At 38.2% G+C, this 24,010-nt stretch overlaps 1 protein-coding gene across 2 annotated transcripts in view; it reads right to left on the bottom strand.

Moving 5' to 3' along the window:
• Positions 1-24,010, bottom strand: part of NEGR1 (neuronal growth regulator 1) — a 550,020-nt gene that overhangs the window by 131,101 nt on the left and 394,909 nt on the right. For both annotated transcript variants that reach the window (XM_081946106.1, XM_081946107.1), the window contains exon 4: positions 22,175-22,306. In XM_081946106.1, the coding sequence (XP_081802232.1) occupies positions 22,175-22,306 (132 nt within the window). The remainder of the gene's footprint in view (positions 1-22,174; positions 22,307-24,010) is intronic.

Genomic DNA, 24,010 nt, shown 5'->3' with positions numbered 1-24,010 from the left:
TATGATAAGCTTTAGAAACTGAAGATAATTTTCACAATTTTTCAGAATATCTTTGTTTACTGTGAACTGATGAAAAACACAGGGAAAGCCCAAGTGATATCAATTTTCACTGGCTTAGTATTTCATCAAGCAGAAGGCCAGCATAAGATAGCCTTTTGAACATGATTCCTCCAGACATGAACACCCAGAGAAATAGTCTCAGTAGAACAAACACAGAATTGAATTACTCGAGTAGGAGGAGGCCTAGTAAAAGCTGAATATTCACCCAGAAAAAAGACAGAATTAGTATCATTTTTTTGTATAACCCTGTGCCATATATACCCACTGTGGGTGTAAAATAGTACAAAAATGTAAATAAAATTCATTCAAAACTCTCTTCAGTTGTTATTTCCCAAATGGCCAGCTGAACAATCTTGTTGTAAGTTGACATTTGAAACCAGACAATATGGGGACCTTCTGGAATTCCTCCAGGGCTGAATTCCATAATTAAGGTCACACCCACAAGAAGATCCGACCCCTATCATATTGCAAGCTAGAGGCATAGGTGAATCAATGACAATTTAACACCCAGATTGTGTGGCATCAAGGGAATATTGCATTGGAGTCAACCTATTGCATTTATGCACTGACTCAAACAGTTGCAAGATTGTTTAATTGGAGTGATTTCTCCATAGCAATTGATGACTTTAAAATGTGCAATGTTTCTGAGCAATATTTCTGGATATTTAAAGTTAATTCCCTAGTGACACAATTAAATAACTGATCTAGCAAGAAATAAATGTATCAATTTGTTTTGATTTTGAAAAATGTACAAATAATAGAGCAACCAAATATGTTCAATCAAATGATATTTCTCAGGACATTGCTCATTATGACCATATAATAAATGGGAGGGTTAAGTCAATGTTGGTGTAGAACAGATTGTCTGGGGCTATGAAGATAGCAGCTGTCACAGCATGCCAGTTTTCTTGTTAGTAAATCAGCCTTACCAACAGTTTTAGACTGAAAAACTATTGCTCATTGACAGCACATTATAACTTATGTGCATATTTGTTTCAGGAAGTGGAGATAAGTAATAGAAAGGTCAGAATTGACCTTATAAATTGTATAACTACACTATACTGTAGGTAGTCAAAAACATGAAGCGTATTAGTTTGATGATTGATAAATAATACTTGTTTTTTAAGTGATTATATTTACACTTTCATTTTTCAAGGAAATGCAAGAAACGTGGAGATAAGAATTTTGGAATCTGACAGAAAATTTAGATGCAGCAATTGGAAATGTTTCTAAAGAAAAAGATCCCGAGTTAGAGAAAATCTAACTAAAAACTTTGATAGGAGTGGGATGGAGGTGGTGCATCTATCCTTGATCTCTTAGACCTCTCACTAGCTTTCAAGACCATCAACCATTGTATCCTGTTGAGCTGACTTGAGGAGTTGGGATTGGGTGGCAGAGTTTTGTGCTGGTTCACCATCTTCCTCTGAGGCTACCCTCAACCGGTATTAATAGGAAGAAAAAAGTCCAACTCATGCACAAGGCACAGGGCTCTTTCTCTGCTCCTTTTAAACATCCACATGAATCCAGTAGGTGAGATCATCGATCTCCATGGGACCAGTTATCAGCAATATGCTGACAACAGGCAATTATATAGCTCCATTCTGGGTGAAGTGGCTGTGGGTGAATGGCAATTATCCAAGAACTGATAAGGTCTGTACTTCAGTTAACCCTTGGAAGGATTATTGGTTGAACTTTTCTGCGTGTGAATGCCTTGAATTCACAGTAGTTAAATAAAGAGGGGTTTTTTTCGGGACAAGGGGTTCTGTTTCTTGATTCTGCTAAGGCTAGGTCACAACATGGTGTGTAACTTGAGGTTCTTCTTGGACCCAGGTTCCTGGTCAAAGAGCAGGTGGCAAACGTGGCCTGCAGAACCTTTGCTCAACTCTCTGTTATGTACCAATTATACCCTTTCCTCGACAGGGAGGTTCTTTGCTTGGTCATTCATGTCCTGGTTATCTCTCAGTTGGACTATTGAAACACATTCTGCATGGGGCTATCCTTGAAAAGTATCTGGAAGCTTTTATAACAGAGAATGTGGCTGAGTCAGCCATATTGGGTGCTCAAAGAAGGACACATATAACACTCTTGTTCTGTTTGCTTCTAATTCAAAGAGTTGCTCATCACCTATAATGCCCTACATGGCAGAAGGCCAGAATACCTACAGAACCAGTTTCGCCCATTCACCTCAACTTGCCTCATTTATTCAGGCAGGGAAGGTATGCTGAATAATCATTATTCCAGGAATTTCATCTGGCAGAGTCTAGGAAGAGAGCCTTCTCTGTTGCTGTTCCTGCATTGTGGAACATTCTGCTCCCAGAGGTGAGGAAGGCCGCCATTTTCTTGGCCTTCTGCAAAGGAGCCAGAACTTGGCTCTGCAGCCTTGTGTGGGAGCACAGAGGACCATGCAATTGTGGAGCTGGCTAGCCCCTGATAATCCCTCTCATCTGTAATAACCAACATTAAGATGGACATTAAGTGCCCAGCTTGGGATTTTTATCCTTTAGAAGTTTATAATGTCATTATTCTACAATTTGATTATTTGAAATCCTAACCTAATTCTAATTTTAATGTTAATTTTTATACAATTTATTTTATCAATTATGTTATATTGTAAACTGCCCAGAGCTCCTTTTGAGGGAATGAGTGGTTTACAAATATTAAGTATAAATAAATAAATAAATAAAATAGATAATGTTAAAGAAAACCACAGCAGCTCCCCTATTTCCTTTTTCAGTTAAGCTCCTTTCTCTGTGAAGTAGAGAAAAAATAGCAAAGTATAAAACAAATTTCTGCCTATCGAATTGTGGAACAGACATTGAATTTATATTAAAGCAATATCTGCTTTATAATATTATATTTATAATACAATATAAAAATAATATTGCTTTTTAATAGGACATGGTGGCTCAGTAGCTAAGATGCTGAGCTTGTCGATCAGAAAGGTCGGCAGTTCGGCAGTTCGAATCCCTAGTGCTGCGTAACAAAGTGAGCTCCCGTTACTTGTCCCAGATTCTGCCAACCTAGCAGTTTGAAAGCATGTAAAAATGCAAATAGAAAAATAGGGACCACATTTGGTGGGAAGGTAACAGTGTTCTGTGCACCTTCAGTGTTTAGTCATGCTGGCCACATGACCACGGAGATGTCTTTGAACAGCGCTGACTTTTTGGATTTGAAACAGAGATGAGCAGAGCTCCCTAGAGTCGGGAACAACTAGCACATATGTGCGAGGGGAACCTTTACCTTTACCTAATATCTGCTAACAAAAAGCAATCTAAAAGTACTGAAAATACATGCTAAAGTCATGAACATATTTGGATGCTTTTTCCATACAAGATCTGTAAAAAAGGTACAATGGAAATGAAAATTGTTTTGGTCTGTAGAGATTCTCATATATCCAGGTCATGGTTGTCCCCAAAGTGCTTTTTCAGGAGGCAACTGGACTTTCTTGTGTTTTTTTTCTTTTGAAGACATTTTGCGTCTCATCCAAGAACCTTCTTCAGTTCTGACAGGATAGTGGGGAACAAGAAAGTCTCCTGAGCCTCCTGAAAAAGCACCTTTGGGACAAAAATTGTTTTAGCTTTTAGTTGCTGCTTTAATATATTGCTGTTTGATGTTAGGCAGGTATTGGTTTGTTTTCTCCAATTAGTGGTGGTCTTTTTCCATTTGAATCTTCCCATCTGTATTTTAGGATGGAACAGAAGATTGTTTTCTTTAAAAGGCCCGTGATTTTAGAATATTAGAATTGAATGAAACCTTGGGGACTATTCACTCAAAACCCTAGTTAGTGCAGGAGGAAATAATGTTGCTTCAGCATCCATTCAGCTTTGCTTAAATATCCCCACTGAAGAAAGTCTTATTATCTCTTAAGGAAGCCTGCTTCACTCTTAACAGCTGTTATCATTATGGAGTGTTTCCTAATCTTAGACTGAAATCTACTTTTCTGAGATTTCCATCCACCCATCCACATCCTATTCTCTGAAGCAGCAAAGAATAATTGTGTTTCCATCTTTCTTATGACAGTTTTTCAGTTAGGTGAAGACAGCAATCCCATCTCCCATTAAACTTCTCTAATCTCGGTTAAATATAACCATCTTTTTCAACCACTCTTCCTTGGAACAGGATTCAGTGCTATTAAATGTCCCAACTATTCTTTATTTTCAAATATGGCACGCAAAACTTGGCCTAGTAATTCAGATACAGAATAGTATAGAACCGTTGCAACATGGACACTGTATTTGTATTTACATTGCCTAAGGTTGCAATTCTTTTTCTAGAGGTATCTTACTCAATTTGCTAAAAAAAAGTCTTTAATGGCATTACTATACATGACCATAATTTGATTTCTTTCCCTCTTATTTCTCATTTAAAAACAAAGCAGTAGAATGTGACATCCATTTAGCTATGCAGCCTTTAGATTAGGGACATGGATTTGATACTTTTAATGTTGAATTACAGCACAGGATCATCGCCTATCTCAGATGAAGAATTCTTAAACCAATTTCATCTACATTTCCCAAAACATATTGTTTCATAATGCTATCATATATGCTGTACAATGCACATTTTATTCTCTGCTTTTCAGTTTAGGGAACAAGGGGCATCCATGTATCAGAGCTGTAATGGATCAGATTACACTAAGAATAATAGCAATAGAACTTAGACTTATGTACCACTTCATAGTGCTTTACAGCCCTCTCTTATAGAGTGAGCATATTGCTCCCAACAATCTAGGTCCTCATTTTACTGACCTCGGAAGCAGGGGTGTTTGCTTATACCAGTCGGTACCGGTTTGCTGTGCGTGCGCCAGCCGCACATTGCTAGTGCATGTGCAGTTGACTAAAATTGTTCTGTGCATGCACAGAAACATATCGGCAATGGCATAAAAGATCAGGGAACCGGTTTGGGGGTGTGGGAAGCCTGGGTCACTGAAGTTCTGCGACCCAGGCCACAATTCCACTACTGGTTCGGCTGAACCAGGATGAAACGGGAGCAACCCACCTTTGCTCGGAAGATGGAAGGCTGAGTCAACCTTGAGCCTGGTGAAAATCGAACTCCTGGCTGTGAACAGAGTTAACCTGCAGTACTGCATTCTAACCACTGTGCCACCGTGGCTCCTAAAGATCAATTTATTTATTTATTTTCAGTTCCCATCTTCCAATACATGAATGGTATTGATGACAACTAGTTCCACAATGTTATTGTTTAAGGAAAGAATATGTGACTAAGATTTTGGAGATGTGTGTGTGACTTTGAGTCAGTTCTTGATTCCTGGTCACTGCCTGAACTAGTCACTGAAGTTTTCTTAGCAAGATTTTCAGAGTGATTTGTTAGTGCCTGCTTCCTAGAGCTGAGAGAGAGGGTCTGGACCAAGGTCACTCATCTGGCTTTTGCCTAAAGCCTCTTTTGCATAAAAGGGACTAGAATTCATGATCTCCTGGTTTCTAGTCTGATGCCTTAGCTCAGCGGTTCTCAAATAGTGGGGCGCGCCCCCCGGGGGGGGGGCGAGGCTCCGTAAAGGGGGGCGCGAAGGCTCCCTTTCCATCTGGGTGCAACGGCGGCGAAGGCGTGGGCGAGGCATAATATATGCCGCCTGGAAGTGGCAGCACTTCGGACTGTGGATTTTCATTGGAGCCCCGGGCTGGAGCTCTGCAAGAAGCCTGCTCGGGCGGGGGTGGGAGGGAGGGAAGCATGGGACCGCCCGTCTTCGCCACCGAGTAGCTCGCCTCCCCGCCAGCAGCTCCACCGCTAGCATTCCGTCTGGAAGCTCCACCGCAACAGCCGCTGTTGGGGAAGGGACAAAGGGGCGGCGGTCGCCCGATCTTGCCACCGCCACCCCTTCGCCCCTGGTAACGGTGACTGTTGTGCTGCTGCTTCCAGCTGGGATGCTGGAGGAGCTGCTGGCAGGGAGGGAGGGAAGAAGGGCAGGAGGGAGGTGGAAGGAAGGAAAGAAAAGCAGACACGCCGGAGGGAAAGAGGAAAGAAGGCAAGCAGGCAGGAAGGAGGCAGAAGGAAGGAGGGAAGAATGGAACTGGAAGGGAGGCAGGGAAGGAGGGAGGGAGAAAGGAAGGATAGGAGGATAGGGAAAGAGGAAAGAAGGCAGGCAGGCAGAAGGGAGGGAGGTGCAAGGAAGGAAGAAAGCATAGATAAGCAGGAGGGAAAGAAGGCAGGCAGGCAGGAGGAAAGAGGAAGGAGGGAACTGGAAGGGAGGCAGGGAAGGAGGGAGGGAGAAAGGAAGGATAGGAGGATAGGGAAAGAGGAAAGAAGGCAGGCAGGCAGAAGGGAGGGAGGGAGGTGCAAGGAAGGAAGAAAGCATAGATAAGCAGGAGGGAAAGAAGGCAGGCAGGCAGGCAGGGGGAAAGAGGAAGGAGGGAACTGGAAGGGAGGCAGGAAGGAAGGGAAGGAGGAAGGGAGGGTGGAAGGAAGGATAGACAAGTAAAAGGGAAAGAGGAAAGAAAGCATGTGACTACGGTGGGAGACGAGGAAAGACCGGTGTGCTATGTTATGCAGAGGTGTACTTATAACAATTTTATAGACAAATGATACTATTTACAGTCGCGGGGGGGGGGGGGGGGCGAAATGTTTTCTTCTTCCTAGGGGGGGGGCATGACAGAAAATAATTGAGAAGCACTGCCTTAGCTACACCACCAAATTGGCTCTTTTTAGGCTATACAATACCTGGCCACTTTTGCAAAGGGGGAAGAATTCCTTGCTGCAAACTTTATTCTTATACTTAATTAGTACAGTGGGGACGAGTGTAATCCCATTCTCTCTCTCATGCAATATTAATACTGTGATGGGAAAAAACCCAAAGGACAGGAATATAGTTCTTTCTCTCTCTTCATAATTACAAGAAATAAACTTCATTGATTCCTAGCACAGTTTTCCACTCAGTGGCAATGCATTATACAGAGTTAGTTCCTATCAAATAAAACAATCTGTGGGAATTACAGTATACACACCCCTGCACAAACGACAAAGAACAAATCTAAAAGAACATGATTAAAGCATAAGTACAGCCCAAGATAATTATATGTTTGTTATTCATGTTGATCTTGCCTTTAATAGTAAACAAATATTTTGAATGGAAAAAGTTATGCTCTCCATACAGTTTTAAATGGTAGTTAATAGATTTAGCTTCTGCTCAATTGGAAATGAAGATCAATTTAATTTCCAACTGGCACGCAGTGTTAACTATTTGAGGATTCAGGAAAGAAGAGAGGGGGAAATCTATAATGTTTACCAAAATTCTTGCTTCAAAACACACACATACACTCACACTTTCTCGCACATACATATGATCAGTGCTATACTGATTGCTCTTGGAAGAAAACAGGCAATTATTGCCTAGATTTTTTTAGGACATTTCAAGTGCCTATTACAAGCTAATAGCAAAGGATTGCTTGCTGGTGACACTACCTGCAATTCTTGACTCATTATCTAGAAAAAAGAAAATAAACTCTGCAGTAAGTTGTGAGAATTAGTCCATCAAAGAAATAACAGAGAGAGCAGAAAAGCCTAAGGTTAATTATTACTCCAATCTGTATTTCATAACCATTAGGTAAGTATTCTTTTTATTACATTGGTCAGAAATTCATTGATGTTTTCTATTTGAAACACAACAGTGGATGAAGGCAATTAAAATAAGTCCTTTGAACATATTTTCAAAATTTCAATAATTATTCAGTGTGACTGCCTGGAACTGCTGAAAAATATGTCTACTTTTCCCCTAGAGCAAGAAAAACTTTATACATTTGCTGGCATCTTGATTGACTTGTACAATTTGCCATTTGAACATTAAGTCATATGTTCTCTTTGACAACACTAGAGTTGTGCCATTAGTTGCTTTGTAGCTCCAAGCAGGAACCAAACTGTATCCTTGTTTTGCTTATGCAAGGGATCAACCCATGATTTTTCTGGAACTGAACGATGGCTGATTTTTGTTATATACTGGCCAAGGTCTGGATATTAAAAAAAAAATAAGAAAATGGTTGTTTAAATAATATAATTTTAGTTTCCTTCTTAAACACAATGTTTGTGTAACTCAAAGCAATCATACCATGTTAAATTATTTAAACCAGATCACACTATTTACTAACATTAATAATGGTTTAACAAATCTTATATGCAATGTGTCATGAATAGAACATAAATTGTTCTTTTAAAACTATATTTTATAATCTTCATGGCAATCTTATGTATGTGTGTATGCATATGTGTGTGTGTATATATTTGTATGTGTATATATGCATCAGTGGTGGTTTCAAAATATTTTAGAACCTTTTCTGTAGGTATGGCCTGCTTTGTAGCCTGCCAACAATGTGACTGAGTGGGAGTGGCTTGGCAGTCATATGACTGTGTGGGCGTGGCCAACATGTAAAATGTTGTGAAACTCACTTAACAATGCTCTTGCTTAGCAACCAAACTGTTGGTTGCTAAACTCTGGAATTTGAAGCACGCAAGTCTTAAAGCTGTCAAGTTACAAGACTCTTGCACCCCTAACCCTTTAGAAAAAAAAAAAAACCCAGGGGTGTTCAAACTCGACAGCTTTGAGACTTGTGGACTTCAACTCCCAGAATTCCTCCTCCAGTCATGTTTGCTTAGGAACTCTGGCATTGAAGCACATAAGTGTTAAAGCTGTCAAGTTACAAGACCCTTGCACCCCTACCCCTTTAGAAAAAAAAACCCAGGGGTGTTCAAACTTGACAACTTTAAGACTTGTGGACTTAACTCCCAGAATTCCTCCTCTCACTCTTCATCTTGATGATGTGCGGATGGGCGGGGGGAGGGAGCTGGAACCGGTTCTAAATGGCACTGTAGATTTTCTATAGAAGAGGTTAGAACTCTTCTATAGAAGAGGTTAGAACTTGCAGGAACCCACCCCTGCTATGTATGTACTGTATATATGTATGTGGATATGGATATGGATATGGATAGAGATCCAAAAAGCAAGATAGAGAATATTGGCCAAAACATGTGATATTATTTCAAGGACCTAGATCAAAATATAAAATGGAAAATTTGACAAATTCTCTAAAATAGGAAGAAGCATGACTGCAGGGCTTACTTTAGTTTCTTTGAATAGTTTGAAATCATAGTTTCCCACTAATGAAGCAATATCTCAGTTGATATAACATGATATTTATTCATGGCAAACTAATTTCAGCAGCAATAATGTGCTCTTTTGCAAGGATTCAACGTGAATCAGTTTGGAATGAAATCATTTTGTTTTTTAATAAGCAAATTAAATGGATTTCATGCAGTTTTTCCTGCTCTAGATGGATATGAAAGATGGAAACATTGCTTTGGTTTAGGCTATTCTAAAAATTTGGCTAAAGTGATAAATAACTATAAAATAATTGATTTTAGAAATGTGATGGAATGGAGTCTGAATTCCCAGGAGGAAGATGGTTGAGCTTCAGCTCCAGAGGATTCTGGGAGACAAAATTACCTGGACCCATTTTATTCAGGTTTTAGTTTGAGTTCCAGAACAGAGCTGCTGATTGCTGGTTGCCAGTAGTTCTGGAGTTCAATTAATTCACTGGCTCAAGATTGACTCAGCCTTCCCTCCTTCTGAGATCGGTAAAATGAGGACCCAGATTGTTGGGGAAAATATGCTGACTCTGTAAACTGCTCACAGATGGCTATAAAGCACAGTGAAGCGGTATACAAGTCTAAGTGCTATTTCCGTTAATGGTGCTTTCTGATGATCTGTGGCAGAGCTGGGATTGGGGTAGTAGATCCATCCTTGTACTCTGTCTTCATTTCTCAATAGCTTTCAGTACCATTAATTAGAGTAACTTTTTTGAACCGGTTGCATTATGGAAGGCATTATGCAGTGATTAACATCTTTCTTTGTGGCCAGTTTAGTCAGTATTAACTGGCAGGGAGGGATTTGTTCCACAACCTCCCACTTATAGGTTGCTACAGGGCACAATACGTTAACGGTTAACCCAAGAGTCTAACCCAATTTGTTTAACATATGCATACAACTTCTGGGTGAAATTGCGAGGTTTCTTTTCAGGTACTAATCAGTTAACATCTTTGTAGGCTAACTTTGTTGACATAAAAACAGGGTAGTTAGCTTGCTATTCTGTTTAAACATACAATATAGAATTTTTGAGTAAATAACCTAAATCCAGGCCATAATGAAGAGAATAATTTGCTTTTATTTGAGCTTCATAGGTATTGGCAATAAATATTATACATATTTCTCCCCAAATTACATGTCACACATACAGATATACATACCACTTATTTGCATTAAATGGCTATTTCAGTAGTATCATGGCAAATCTTACAGGTTGCATTTGATTTTGGCACTGGGCCACAAAAATAGTATGCAATTTGTTCCATTCAGTGGAAATAAGAGAGAAATGATGGGGTCTTGCATTAATTTATAGAACCTACAATATTGGCTGATCTCTCATTTCAGAAATATGCAAGAATAACACAACTTTAAATAACTATATAGTGTGGAAGAAAACTATTGTAAGTTATACAACTGGAAATGTTTGAGAATCAGACAGAAATGGCAGAAATGGGACATTTAGTCATACCCCAATCAAATTGGTTCTTGGTCAGACCAATTAAACTGTAAATAAATCCCAGGATGTGAATGCTTCCCAAATAGCAGTGATGATCTGTGTACATCCTATTTTTAACCATCTGCAAGAAACACTACAATTAGTGTATCCATTACTAATAGTTGTACTTCTATACACCTGTTTCTGAGTGCAGAAAAGAACAACAAAGTTGATTAGAGGTTGGAGGCTAAAACAGATGAAGAACAGCTGTTTTGGGTATGTCTAGTATATTGAAAAGAAGGACTAGGGGTAACATGATAGCAATGTTCCAATATTTGAGGGACTGCCACAAAGAAGAGCCAGCTCAACCTATTTTCTAAAGTGCCAGAAGACAGACAAGAAGCAGTGAATGGAAACTAATCAAGGAGAGAAGCAACCTAGAACTAAGGAGAACTTTTTTTAACAATGAGAACAATTAAACAGTGGAACAGATTGAATTCAGAAGTTGTGGGTACTCCATCAATGGAGGTTTTTAAGAAACTGGATAGCCACTGGTCTGAAATGGTATAAGGTCCCCTGCTTCAGCAGGATTGTACTAGAAGACCCCCAAGGTCCAACTGTGTTATTCTGTTTATTATGCCATTTGTTTATTAGACAAAGCCATGAAAAAGAAGTCAACATTTTGTGGCTCTGCTCAACCACTGCCTTTTTTTAAAAAAAGACTGAAGTGCAATTTATTCTAAGAAAACATTGACTTCTTCAGTGTTCTTAAACAACACACATCTGAAAAGATTAAAGCAAAAATTATGCATCTTAACACTCAAAACCACAACAAACATCATAGTCCACTAATTTCTTCATCAGTAGGTTTAAAGTTTTGCGATATAATTAAATTCAAGTAACAAATATGAGTATATTCCAACTAAAATGAGCATTATAACTAATATTATACAAACTGCCATAGCAACTGCAACAGAGACTTCTAAGAAATGCTAATAAGTTGAGCTAAAGTATCCAAGAAAATAAATCAACTTGAACAGGTCTTTCTACTACCGTGTTTCCCCGAAAATAAGACAGGGTCTTATTTTTGTTTGACCCTTCCCCCAAAAATAAGTGCTTGGCCTTATTTTCGGAAAGGTCTTATTATTTTTGAGGTGCAGGAGGAGGTGAGCGTGGTCACCTCATGGCTGCTGCTGTGTTGCAATATTTTCAGGGAGGGATTATTTTCAGGGAAGGACTTATTTTAGAGCATGCACTCAAAAGCCCAATTAGGCTTATTATCCGGGAGGTCTTATTTTTGGGGAAACATGGTGAAAGTATTCCTTCCTTGATTCTAAGGTGATGATCAAGTCACTACGGGGTGAATTTTGATGCAGTATTTTTTTTCTTCCCAAATTTTCTCTGCAATCCAGAGCGGGGAAACTTCAAAATTGTAAAGCAAATAAAAATAAGTTTTGCCAACTTTTCAAATCTCAATTCTCAATATTAAGAGGAAAAAAACATAACTGTTCCAACATATTTTATCACATACCCCCATGTATAAAACTGTACACTGATCAAAAGAAGCTGTTTCTTATAACCAATGTATCTCCTTCCTAATTATCAGATGTCTTGACTTTGTTTTCTTAAAATGGGACATAGAAGCCACTTTAGTGTAGCGATTAAGGAAAAAAGCAAGAAACCAGGAGACTGTGAGTTCTAGTGTCACCTTAAGGGTGAAAGCTGGCTGAGTGACTTTGGGTCAGTCACCTTCTCTCTCTCTTAGCCCAACCCATCTCACAGGTTTGTTGTTGTAGGGAAAAAGAGGAGGAGGATAGAGTATTATATATGTTCACCATTGTGAGTTACTTATAAAGTAATAAAGGTGTAATAAGAGTAAAGGTAAAAGTTCCCCTCACGCGTATGAGCTATTCATTCCCGATTCTAGGGTCTGGTGCTAATCTCCATTTCAAAGTCGAATAGCCAGCGCTGTCCAAAGACGTCTCCATGGTCATGAGGCCGGCATGATTAAATGCCAAAAGCGCATTGAATGCTGTTACCTTCCCACCAAAGGTGGTTTCTATTTTTCTACTTGCATTTTTCAAACTGCTAGGTTAACAGAAGCTGGGACAAGTAATGGGAGCTCACTTCATTACGCGGCGCTAGAGATTAGAACCACCGAACTGCCAACCTTTCTGATCAACAAGCTCAGCGTCTTAGCCATTGAGTCAGTGCATCCCTTACAAAAAGTGTAATTGAAATGTAATACATGAATGAATGAATGAATGAATGAATGAATGAATGAATGAATGAATATACATTGCCTCAGTCCAGAATATCTTCTTTCTAGAATAGCTCATATGGGAAATAGAAATCCAATGCCTTTTTAAAAACAGTATTGCCTTGCACAGAAAAAAAAAAGACATAAGAAAGCTGAAATGGTGATGGAAGGGAAAAGCTTAAAGAGCAGAGCTCTGAAATACATCAGGCATTACACTTTACTTTCAAGTACATGGGTGTATGGAGATTGGCCATACTCATTTTGATGAAAATGACCAAAAATCTAACTTTTTTTCAGCAAACAAATTTAATTTAGTTTCTGTACATATTATTCTCCTTCCAGATACTTGCATATTTAATTTCTTAACTTAAAAAATCATACACCGAAGTGAATATCTGTAGAAACGTTGCATACAAAATCCATGTATTTTGGAGACCTGCATATGGACAGAATATGAAACAGAAGAGGTTACTAAAAACTTCGAAATTGGCAGAGGATGCAGACTGATTTATCAATATAGTCCCTTGGTTGTGAAAACCCATGCCCCTTTCCTGATTGCATTTCTTGCCAAATTGTAATGCTCTAGTACTATAACAGCATGTGAGAAGTTCTTATTTATGATTCTGTTTTGTGGCTGCATATGTTGATTTCATTCTGCTTTGTGTTGGATAATGTTTTCTTCATTTAAAGACAACCAGAGAAATACAATTGCACATTTTCTAACAAGGAAGAAACCCAAAGGCAAGACAAGAAACAATCGACTGAAGCTAATCAAGGAGAGAAACAACCTAGAACTAAGAGGAAATTTCATGACAGTGAGAACAATCAACAAGGGGAACAGCTTGCCTTCAGAAGTTGTGGGTGCTCCATCACTGGAGGCTTTTAAGAAAAGGTCTTCTAGTTCAACCTGTCTAAAATGGTATAGGGTCTCCTGTTTCATAAGGGGGTTGGACTAGAAGACCTCTAAGGCCCCTTCCATCTCTAATATTCTATGGTATTCTAAGACAATTTCCCCCTGCTCCTTCTAAGTGCTATCTTTCATATTCACGTCTTTGATTTGTATGTAAGCTATGGCAGTATGGAACTAATTGTAGCCATAAATAGTCTCTCCACCCCCTTCATAAATGTATGCTAAACTAAACAATGATATTTCAATTGTTGTCAGCTCTTCAAGATAGGCAGGGTCAAGAAACAGCCTTGCTGGGGATTCCAGGCATCAGTTTATTGCTGTAGGAGAAAATAACAAAAAGTTTGAAAGACTTTCTCTGTGCCCTATCTTATACCAAAGAAAGTCCGATTATCTTGAGTTTCATTCTCATGCTATCCTATTTTTCAGGACTGAGTTGTCTTTTCTAAAAGTTTTCTTTAACAATTTGCTCCTTCCAAGGGGGAAGACAATCACACCAGTCACCCAAAATCTGCACTTAGGATAGAGCAGCGATGGCAAACCTTTTTTGGCTCGCGTGCCATAAGTGGGGAGAGTGCAGACCAATTGTGTCTATATTAGAAACTGAGTAGTCTTGTCTTAAAACTTTCCAGGATTCCAGCTTCAATTTCTAGAAATTTAAGAATTTAATAACTTCATTAATACTTATTTTTTGAAATTACACACTGCCATCCCAAATGACTTAGCAAACTGCTGTGTGTAAATTCAAGCCAATATTTCAGATGCCATATTCACATCTTGCTACATTAATGTGGAATTCTAAACCCAGGTAAACTATAAATCAGCATCTGCATTACAATTAAAATTTGCAAATAACACCTTGCTGACAAAATAAAAAACAGATTATTTATTTTAATTCTGCTGGAATGGTATTCTCACTAGAAATTAAACATTCCTTCTACTACTAATTGCACATTCTGTACAGAAAGCATGCATGTATGCTCCTGCTCATCTACCCCCCACCATATATTCACCAACACCTATCCTGTTAATAAAGTTATATATTTAAAACAAAGACAAGATGACATATCTAATAAGAAAAAGCATAATTGGCACAATCAAAACAGAACAAAAACAGAAAAACACAAAACTGTGGTGCTGTACATACTAAAAGAACAAACAGAAGTTTTGCAATGTCTCAGAAGCAAAAAGAAATACAAATCTTCACATATGAAAAATCATTAAGGGGGATAATTTATTTCCTTGCATACATTTGGAAGGCAGAGCGGTTGTTTACGACATAAAAATGAATATCCAATATTAAAAAATAGGTCTTTTGTTTATGCTGCATAGTTGTTCAGAATTGATTTTTAGCAAAATTCTGTGTAGAACAGTAAACAGTAAAATGTTTTGGTCAGAAGAGAAATGAACTGCATTCTACTGAGGCCGCTGCTTCATGGGACTTTTAGAGGGAAATCATAACATATATCATTCAGAGGGTTTACAATAATGAATGGTAAACCCCAGGAACTGTGAATGAGAGGCATGCATAAATGTACTGAAAAATGTAGGTCTTTATCTGGACCAGAGCTGTCAAACTCCTGGCCCATGGGCCAGATGCATCACACACTGGCCACACCCATGCCTGGTTTAGCAAAGGGGAAAAAATTATTGATACGTCACATGATGCTGACGTGGCAATGTGGGTTTGACCCCCGGCCCCATCTAGATCCACAACCTCTCCCCTCTCTTTTGACATCATTAAAACAGCTGTGTCTTTTATTCAGGCTCATATGGCTACTGCAGCTACTGCATTTGATTTTCTTCATATGTATGTGCATGCACTTTGCTTTTGTGCAGAGAGCCACTATTCCTCTCTGTAGGTATTACAGAATGACATGCTGTAGGTAAAAAATGTACACCATCATCAGTGACATTAACAATACTCATTATTTCTCAGCTGCTTTTGCTACCTGCAGATGTTCTTCCTCCTATAGTGATCATTACTGCCACTGCTTGTCCATAATAGACCTCTTAAAAAAAAACACCTAAGTGTTACAAGTTTGGGCTCATTAAAAATTAAAATGTGGGAAGGAATGAGGATGGAGAAAATCCCTATGGCTGGAAAGGATCCACAATGTTTTGGTAATATTTAATGCCTAAAAGTATTTCAACTGAACGAAGTTCATTCAGTAAATCATTTACTGTTGAAAGCCATTTAAAAAACATTATTTGGATTTTAAAAATGCAAATTGTTTGTTCAAGTAGCCATAGCTCTATGGTTTTGTTTCTTGGATAATGAAATTTTGTGTTTAAAGCTGAAAAGACGTTGTTCCTGTTTAAAAGTGTACATTCTTTATACCTTCTAGCTTCATTTGGGCTTATTTATTGGTGTCATCTCCACAGAAAATAGCTTGAGTGGCAGAAAAAGCTTCACTCCACAGGGTTTGAAAAATATGTTTTTATTTCTCACATTCTGTGAGGCCTTGCTTGAATTTGGTGCTTTCAACGAAGTAAGATATATATATATATATTTTGCTCTATCACTCTGTTTCTTTTATCACTTCCAGGTCTCACTGCAGCCTGACAGCACCATTGTTTGATAGTAACCAAGAATTATTAGGCCATATATCCAGTCTGGTTGGACCTCTCGTTGGCATGAAAAAGAAAAATTCTGAAGGTTTTTCTTTTTTATCTCAAGTGCTTAATACCCCACTTCCCTGCTCAAATTGTAATTCAAGAATCTTTTTACATCCTTATTTTGCAAGGAAGAACATTTTTTAAAAATGTACAAATTATCTTCTCTTTCCAAAACCTCTTTCTTATTTATAGAAAGTATGTACTGCATTGGTAAATAGGCAGTAAAAAAGAGGCTAAATATACTATTTCCCTCACACACTCCAAGTGTTAGCAAAATGACTTCAGAATTAGATGCAATGAAAGCAACAAAGTAGATTAGGACATTATTGGAATTTGTTTTCAAACATTAACATATATATTCATTGAAAATTAAAATGCAGACACACCCATAAATCATTTCTCTGGCTCTAAGCAGCTTCCAGCCTGCAGCTGTTTTGTTAAACACACATCTGGTGAGTGCAATGGTTGTTATATCTTGATGAGTTAACTCTCTTGCCAGGCATATGGTGATTTGCATGATACAGAGATCACGAAGTCTCTCTTGCAAGAGTTGCAGTTTGTTCACATTTCCTCGGTGAATCAAGGCTTGCACGTACACCTTGCACCATCTATCAACATTTACAGCTATTTTAATTACAATTGTAGAGCCAAGGCCATTAGGACAAATTGCACTTTGCAATGTGAGCATAAATCTGATGTGATGCCATTGATTTTGGGGCAGCTACGTCGTATTTACAACAATATTGGGGGGGGGGGGACGACCACAATCCTGTTCAATATGTCCAAAGGAAGTGGAGTGGTAAATGATACAAAATTTTCACATCAAAAACCAAGGGATCGTGATCTTTTTCCTAGTTGGACTTTTTACCCTTGATAATACAACAGCTTACACAAAAATCTTCCTTTCATCTGGCAGGAAAAGCAGTAACCTTTATTCTCTAGTGTCAGATGACCTGTGATATATGTAAGTAACAATATACTGTAGTTCAAATACACAGTTTGGTTTGTCAATGTGCTATGCTTTTATGAGATTTCTCTGATATTCTAGGTGGCATATTAGAAGAAGAAAGAACCACAGATGAAATGGATGGAAGGATTGATGCAGTACAGTTTGAAGCAGGATGTTATCTTGTTTCCTTTATCCTTGCAAAGAGTTGGACTGAAAGTCAAGTTCATATGAACTGCATTAAAAAAGATCCTGTTTTGCTTCACTGGACTATTAAATTATTATGGAATTTTGGACTGCTTTAGGAAGTTTGAGATCAGTATATCTACCTCAAACCATTTATCTTGTAAACTATATTTGAATGTTTCAAGCAAGAATGAAAAGCACTATTATATCCAGCAAAAGACCTGCATAGCCCATTATTCTATTTTTATAAATGGCCAACAAGATATTGATGGAAAGTTCAAAGTAGGGTATATTTTATATTAACCCATACTTTGTGACAATCAAAAGTATTCAGATTCTAAAATTGCATAAGTCACAGAAGATCTGTAGCTAATTTTATAGAACATCGGTGTCAAACTCAAGGCCCACAAGCTGGATCCAGCTACGTGGTGCTTAGATCTAGGCCACCCTGGAAACAGCCTGCAGTGCCTCTGCCAGCAAACATGAAGCTTGGGAAGGCTGCACACAACCCTCCCAAGTTCCTGAGGGCCACACATTTTTGTTGGCAGAAGGTTGCAGGAGGCCGAAAATGGAGCTCACAAGCTTGTTTGGCAGAGTGCTTGAGCCACAGATTCCCCCGACATGAGTGATGTCAAGCTGGACATGTCAAGCTGGATATGCCTACCATGGGTTTGGGGCTTAAAGCGTGGTCGGAGCTGCCGTCTTTCTATAAATCTTGGTGGGTGTGTGTGTGGAGTGTTGGCTTTGTTTCAATAAGTGGAATGATTGATTGTGTGGTTGTATCATGATTGGTAGATTGGTGCTGGCTGTGTGTCTGTTGTTGTTTCATGTTGTAATGGCCTGGGTGGTGGGTGGGGCTCGCTTGTTGACTAGGCTGGTTTCCAGATGTCTGGTAGGCGGGAGGTATTGTGACCACCTGAAAACTGAATTACACACTCTCACAAACGTATTAATCTCCAACGGATTCCAAAGAAAAACAATTGCCAACCTAATCCAAAGGGAGACTCCCCCAAAAAACTGAGACACAGAACAGGACAACAACATCACCCTCCTCCCTTACATCAAAGGCACCACAGATAAAATCAGCAAAATTCTCCACAAACACAATATCAAGACAGCCTTCAACACTGACCACAAAATAGCCAACATCTTAAGAAACCCCAAAGACAAAATCCAGCTAGAAAACCAAGGAGTCTACGAAATACCATGCAAAATCTGCCCTGCAACATACATAGGACAAACGAACAGGAAAATAAATGCACGTATCGCAGAACACAAGAATGCAATAAGAAAAAAAGAAAAAAACTTCCTCCCTTTTCCAGCATCTTAAAACTACAGGACATGAAATTAATTTTGAAGGAACCAGGTTAATCTCCAAAACTGAACACTTCAACAAGAGAATAATTATGGAAGCTATCGAAAAAGAGAAACACCCCCACAATATGAATAAACATGACGATACCTCCAGCCTACCAGACATCTGGAAACCAGCCCTAATCAACAAATGAGCCCCACCCACCACCCAGGCCGTTACAACACGAAACAACAATGCACACATAGCCAGCACCAATCAGCACCAATCTACCAATCATGGTACAACCACACAACCAATCATTCCACTTACTGAAGCAAAGCCAGCACTCCACCCCCCCCCCCCAAGATTTATAGAAAGACAGCAGCTCCGACCACGCTTTAAACCCAAAACCCAGCCTGAAGATGGTGAGTGAGACCTCGCCGAAACGTTGCCAAGACAATCTCAATCTTACATGGGAAAAGACCCAAATACAACAAGACCAGCGTACCTACACCTGTGAAAATCTACAGACACACACACACACACACACACACACACACACACGTATGTATGTATGTATGTATGCATGTATGTATTTATTCCTAAACAGGCAGAAAATGGAAACTGATATAATGAGGCAGCTCTGGGCAATCCAGGAAGAATTCCAATATTCCTAATCTAGCTAGAGGCAATATCTGGTTGAAACCTCATTGGCAATATATTGCTAGTAATATAACAGGCTTGGAAGACATGCTGATAAGGCTTACCAAGCTATATGTTAAAGTCAGATCCAGAAAAACTAAGAGCTCAATGAATACAGTCAGAGTTTTTTGGAGCACATTCTGGATTATTCAAGTGCTGGGAATTTACAGAGAGAGGGATTACATATCTGTTTCCCATTGAGGGGGAGGAAATCACTACACATTAAAAAAATAGCATTTGGAGGTGAACAATGTGTTACCCTGAAACACGCATTTAAAAGAGTCCTACTGATGAGGCTTTCTTTTGTTTTGGTGGGGAGAATACATAAATTCCTCAAGTATTTTTTTTTAAATCATACTTTTACTAAAGAAAATACTTATCTCTGGCAAATATGTTAATATATGATTATGCCTTGGAGGTAGTGTCAAAGCCAAGTAAATTGGGGTAGATTGCCGAACAGGCAAACAAATGACAAGAAGATGTCCATATCAATGGTCTGGACTTACAATGTCAATAGATGAATTAACTGATGCAAAACAGGTATTTTTTCAAGCATACCTATACAGTCAAGTTTTTCAGGATTTTCCAAAGTTGTATGGGGTGGGGAAGTTCTATTTTTTTTAAAAAAAAAAATACCATGCCTTCTTATTTTAGGACCAAAGCTTCCCCATTTTCTACCTCAAAATGCCAAAACAAAAACCTGTTCTGAGTTCTGCAATTATGATTGGAGAATATTTTGATTGGTGTTTCTCAACTATGGTTACCTTAAGATGTGTGGACTTCAATTCCCAGAATTCGTAAAGTATATCAAAGTAGCTGTTTTGGAACAAAAGACTCTACCAACAGAATTGAATAAAGACTTAAAAACTGACATACATCTGAAGATTTCAGAAGTTCTATAGAAAAACAATGGGTTTTTAATTATAAATTTGTATGGTATTTGCAATGTGTTTTAGATATAACTTGCATTGGCATAACTATTTCATCTCCCCACTTCATCCCTCTTCAATCTAAATCATCCATCTCCTATAATATTCTAACAGTGTTCTGTAGTTAACGTTTGTGGCTTTAATCTGATTTAATAATTAGTCTGAAAAGGTGCTACCAGTCTCCTTCTGATTCAAGACACAAAGTGTCTTCTTAAGTAACAGTATTTCTTTTGGCAATATGGGGATGTATTACTTCATTTCTCTAAGGGCAATATCTGCTGGCTGGGGAATTCTGGGAATTGAAGTCCTCACATCTGACAGCTGCCAAGATTGAGAAACACCAGCCCATCATAATAACTACAATTTTTCTACTGCATTTTTCCTGACACAATACATTAGTGGTGTGTTAATATTAAGCATGGAGAACTATTTGTGTTAGAGTACATAAACGCAATTGTAATCTGAAATAGATTAAGTGTGTGAGAAGGAATAGCCACTAAGATAACTGTAAATTTTCCTCATCTCCTCACTGTCCTAACTCCTATCATTTAAAATTGAACTGAGTTTTTTTCCCCCACTCAAACTTAATCTTAATACGCAGCAACTCAAAACAATTTTATTACTGGAATTATCACAGATATGGACTTCAGAATTTTCCAAAAGGATGAAACAAGGAAAATACAAGTCAATTTAAATAAAGTACAGTAGTGTTTTACTTATTATCATTTTCTTTATTATAAATTTAAAAAATCTCCAGAAAATTTGAATTTGTTATTAGGGAAATTATAATATTTTATGTAAGTAATATGTATTTAAAAAATAAGATCAAATCTTTTTCCTTGTACTTTTATAGTTTAATTTCTTCATACGCATCCACACATACACATATGTATGTATACCAGGGGTGGGTTCCGGCACTCAGTACTGCCGGGTTGCTTGTGGGCACACTGCACATGCTTGATGCATGCTGAGCACGCCTGCACAGTACACTAAAAATTGTTCTGTGCATGTGCAGAAGCAAAAACCAAGATGGCGGTGCCTATGGCACAGCCCGGAGAACCAGTTCGGGGTGTGGCAGGCCTGGGTCGCTGACGGTTCCAGCAACCCAAGCCACCAAACCAAACTGGGCCAAACTGGTAGGAACCCAACACTGCTGTATATGTATATAAGGATATATAACATGCACAAATAAGCATTGGCCCCAAAGATATCTTTCTGGTAAAAACTTTTCAGTGGGGAATGAGAGGTTCTCTCACAGTCTTCATTCATTTTCAGCTTTCTGTCATGTAATGGCCACATTTTGTGGAAATCTTGCTAAAATCTATGTAGTTCTGTTATCTTCTTATCAAGATTGAAATTAGTGAACATTTCCAATTCAAAAAGAAAGAGTGGAATAAATGAATAGGCAGCCCAGCCAATCAGCATGTGGAAGAAGTCTCTGGATGAATGAGAAAGGCTTTCAAAATAAAACTTTTTGAGATGTGTGGCTGGGAATAACGCATGCTCTTGAAATGTAAGTTATTGTAAGTTATTGTAAGAACCGCCAAGAGTTTCCACTGGTACAAAAGGTCAATGACCTTCTCCAGAAGACACAAGTTGTGGGCAGAGCCTGCAGCTATGCTTCTCACCTAGTGTAATCTTTATACAGAATTTACATCACATTTAATCATTTATTGACAACTGACTTTTGTGTCTAAAATCACAATGTACTTAATGATTCTTTTTTTTTTAAAAAAATCATGACTTACAGTTTACTGTGACTTTTACTTTTTTCACATCTGGAACTGAGACATCATTTTCAGCACTACATTCATATTCCCCAGCTTGGTCTCTTGTAATTCCATAGATGTCCAAGTATTGTCCGTTTTCAAAGGGTTTGGCTGAAATGAAAGAAGAAAAAGATGTTGAAAATAGGAAATCTGGCGGGAAAGGAACTGGAACGGAATGAATCTTATTCAGATATAAACAACGCGTTACACAAAAGCTCTGCTGACAGAGCTATTTCTAAAATGAAAAATGAGTACATGTTACTTCTTTTCTCAGAAAACAATCTCGCATTGTACAAGTGTAATGGTATGTGGAAAAGACTTTGGGAGTCTGGGAAAGAGACATTGCCAAGGGAATGGTCAGATAAGAAACAGCAAAGCTGGAAACTGGGGAGTGGGGAGGGTAAGAGGCTCAGATGAGACCCTCCCTAATTTTGGGCTGTAAAGAAAGCTGGGGAAAGTACTGTATTTTCAGACTTGCAAGATTCTGTCAATATAACTTCACAATAAAGCACAATTAATTAATCTGGTTGTGATTCCTAACTGGTTTACACCGAGTGGCCCACAATAATCTCATTTTAGCAGCAATATTATAACAGTAACTAGTCGATGAAAAGTAATTACATAGGTTTTATAACAGTTTAGTATTACCTAACTTTAGCATACTACAAATAATTCTATGCCCATCTGCTAGTTGAGTTGAACAGCCTTCTAGCTTGTAAGATGAACATTCACTAATATACCTCAGTTTATATTGACTTTTATAAAATATAAAGTTCCACTTGGACCAGAAAAAAATAATCTGACACTTACACCAAATATGTACACTAAGTCATAGCATCAACACAATCCGATATATTGTAAGCAGTTAGATTCATAGGTGAACATCTGTCTAACAACAATATATGATTCCATCTGTTCTAATTAAGTGTTGAATCTTGCTCAACTTAATGTAACTGGTTTGGAAATAAATCCTTGAAATAAAGTCCTATCTAAAATTGAGACTGTCACTACACTCAGACATCTTCTCCAAAAACTAGCTTTGGTAACAATAATTTTCCAAAGACAAATATTATTCTGATTCAAATATGTTATATACCACAATGACTGGAGACACTTTATGTGGTACCCAAAAATTGGATAATCCACTTCTTGCACAAGCTACTATTTTATTTTGAACATACCAGATTCTAAGAGAAATGGGACTTACCATTGAATATACAAACAAATTCATAGTTTTCTACACCAATAGGAAGCTGTGTTTCATTAAACTTTAAATCTGATATGATGTTCAGAGAAGAATTTAGAAGCTTCACATGTTAAAGAGCAGAACTGGAGTTTCATGGGATCATTCTCATTCTCCTGCTTATAGACACATTCACCCAAACACATTTAGGTTATTCTCTATAACACATTCTCTTATTTCCTTTCCTTGTTTTTCCTTCTTCTTCTTCCTTTCTATCCCTTTTGTTACAACTCTTCATTCCATTCCAAACTCCTGTTTTTAAGCACGTTCTACAAGTTCTTAGATTCTCTAGCCAATCATTTGGTCATCTAATCAGTAACTATATAATTTGACCTGAAAGAGATGGAAGAACTCAATGCAGTATCAAGAAACATAATTTCCCCACTATATCCCAAGGTTAATTCCCATTGAAGGTTTCCAAATAATCACAACCAAGAAGTATTTCATGTTTCCTTTATTATTCTTTGTTATGCTTAGCCTCCCAAGGTTTTCTACATCATAATATCTCACAACTTATTTGAAAACCATTACTCCTTGCTCCATCACTTTATAGTTTTATTATTCGTGTTAGG

This window comes from Natrix helvetica (assembly GCF_964273705.1).
Source record: "Natrix helvetica genome assembly, chromosome: 3".
NCBI classification, from domain to species: domain Eukaryota; kingdom Metazoa; phylum Chordata; class Lepidosauria; order Squamata; family Natricidae; genus Natrix; species Natrix helvetica.
This window is presented reverse-complemented; position numbering and strand designations above follow the sequence as displayed.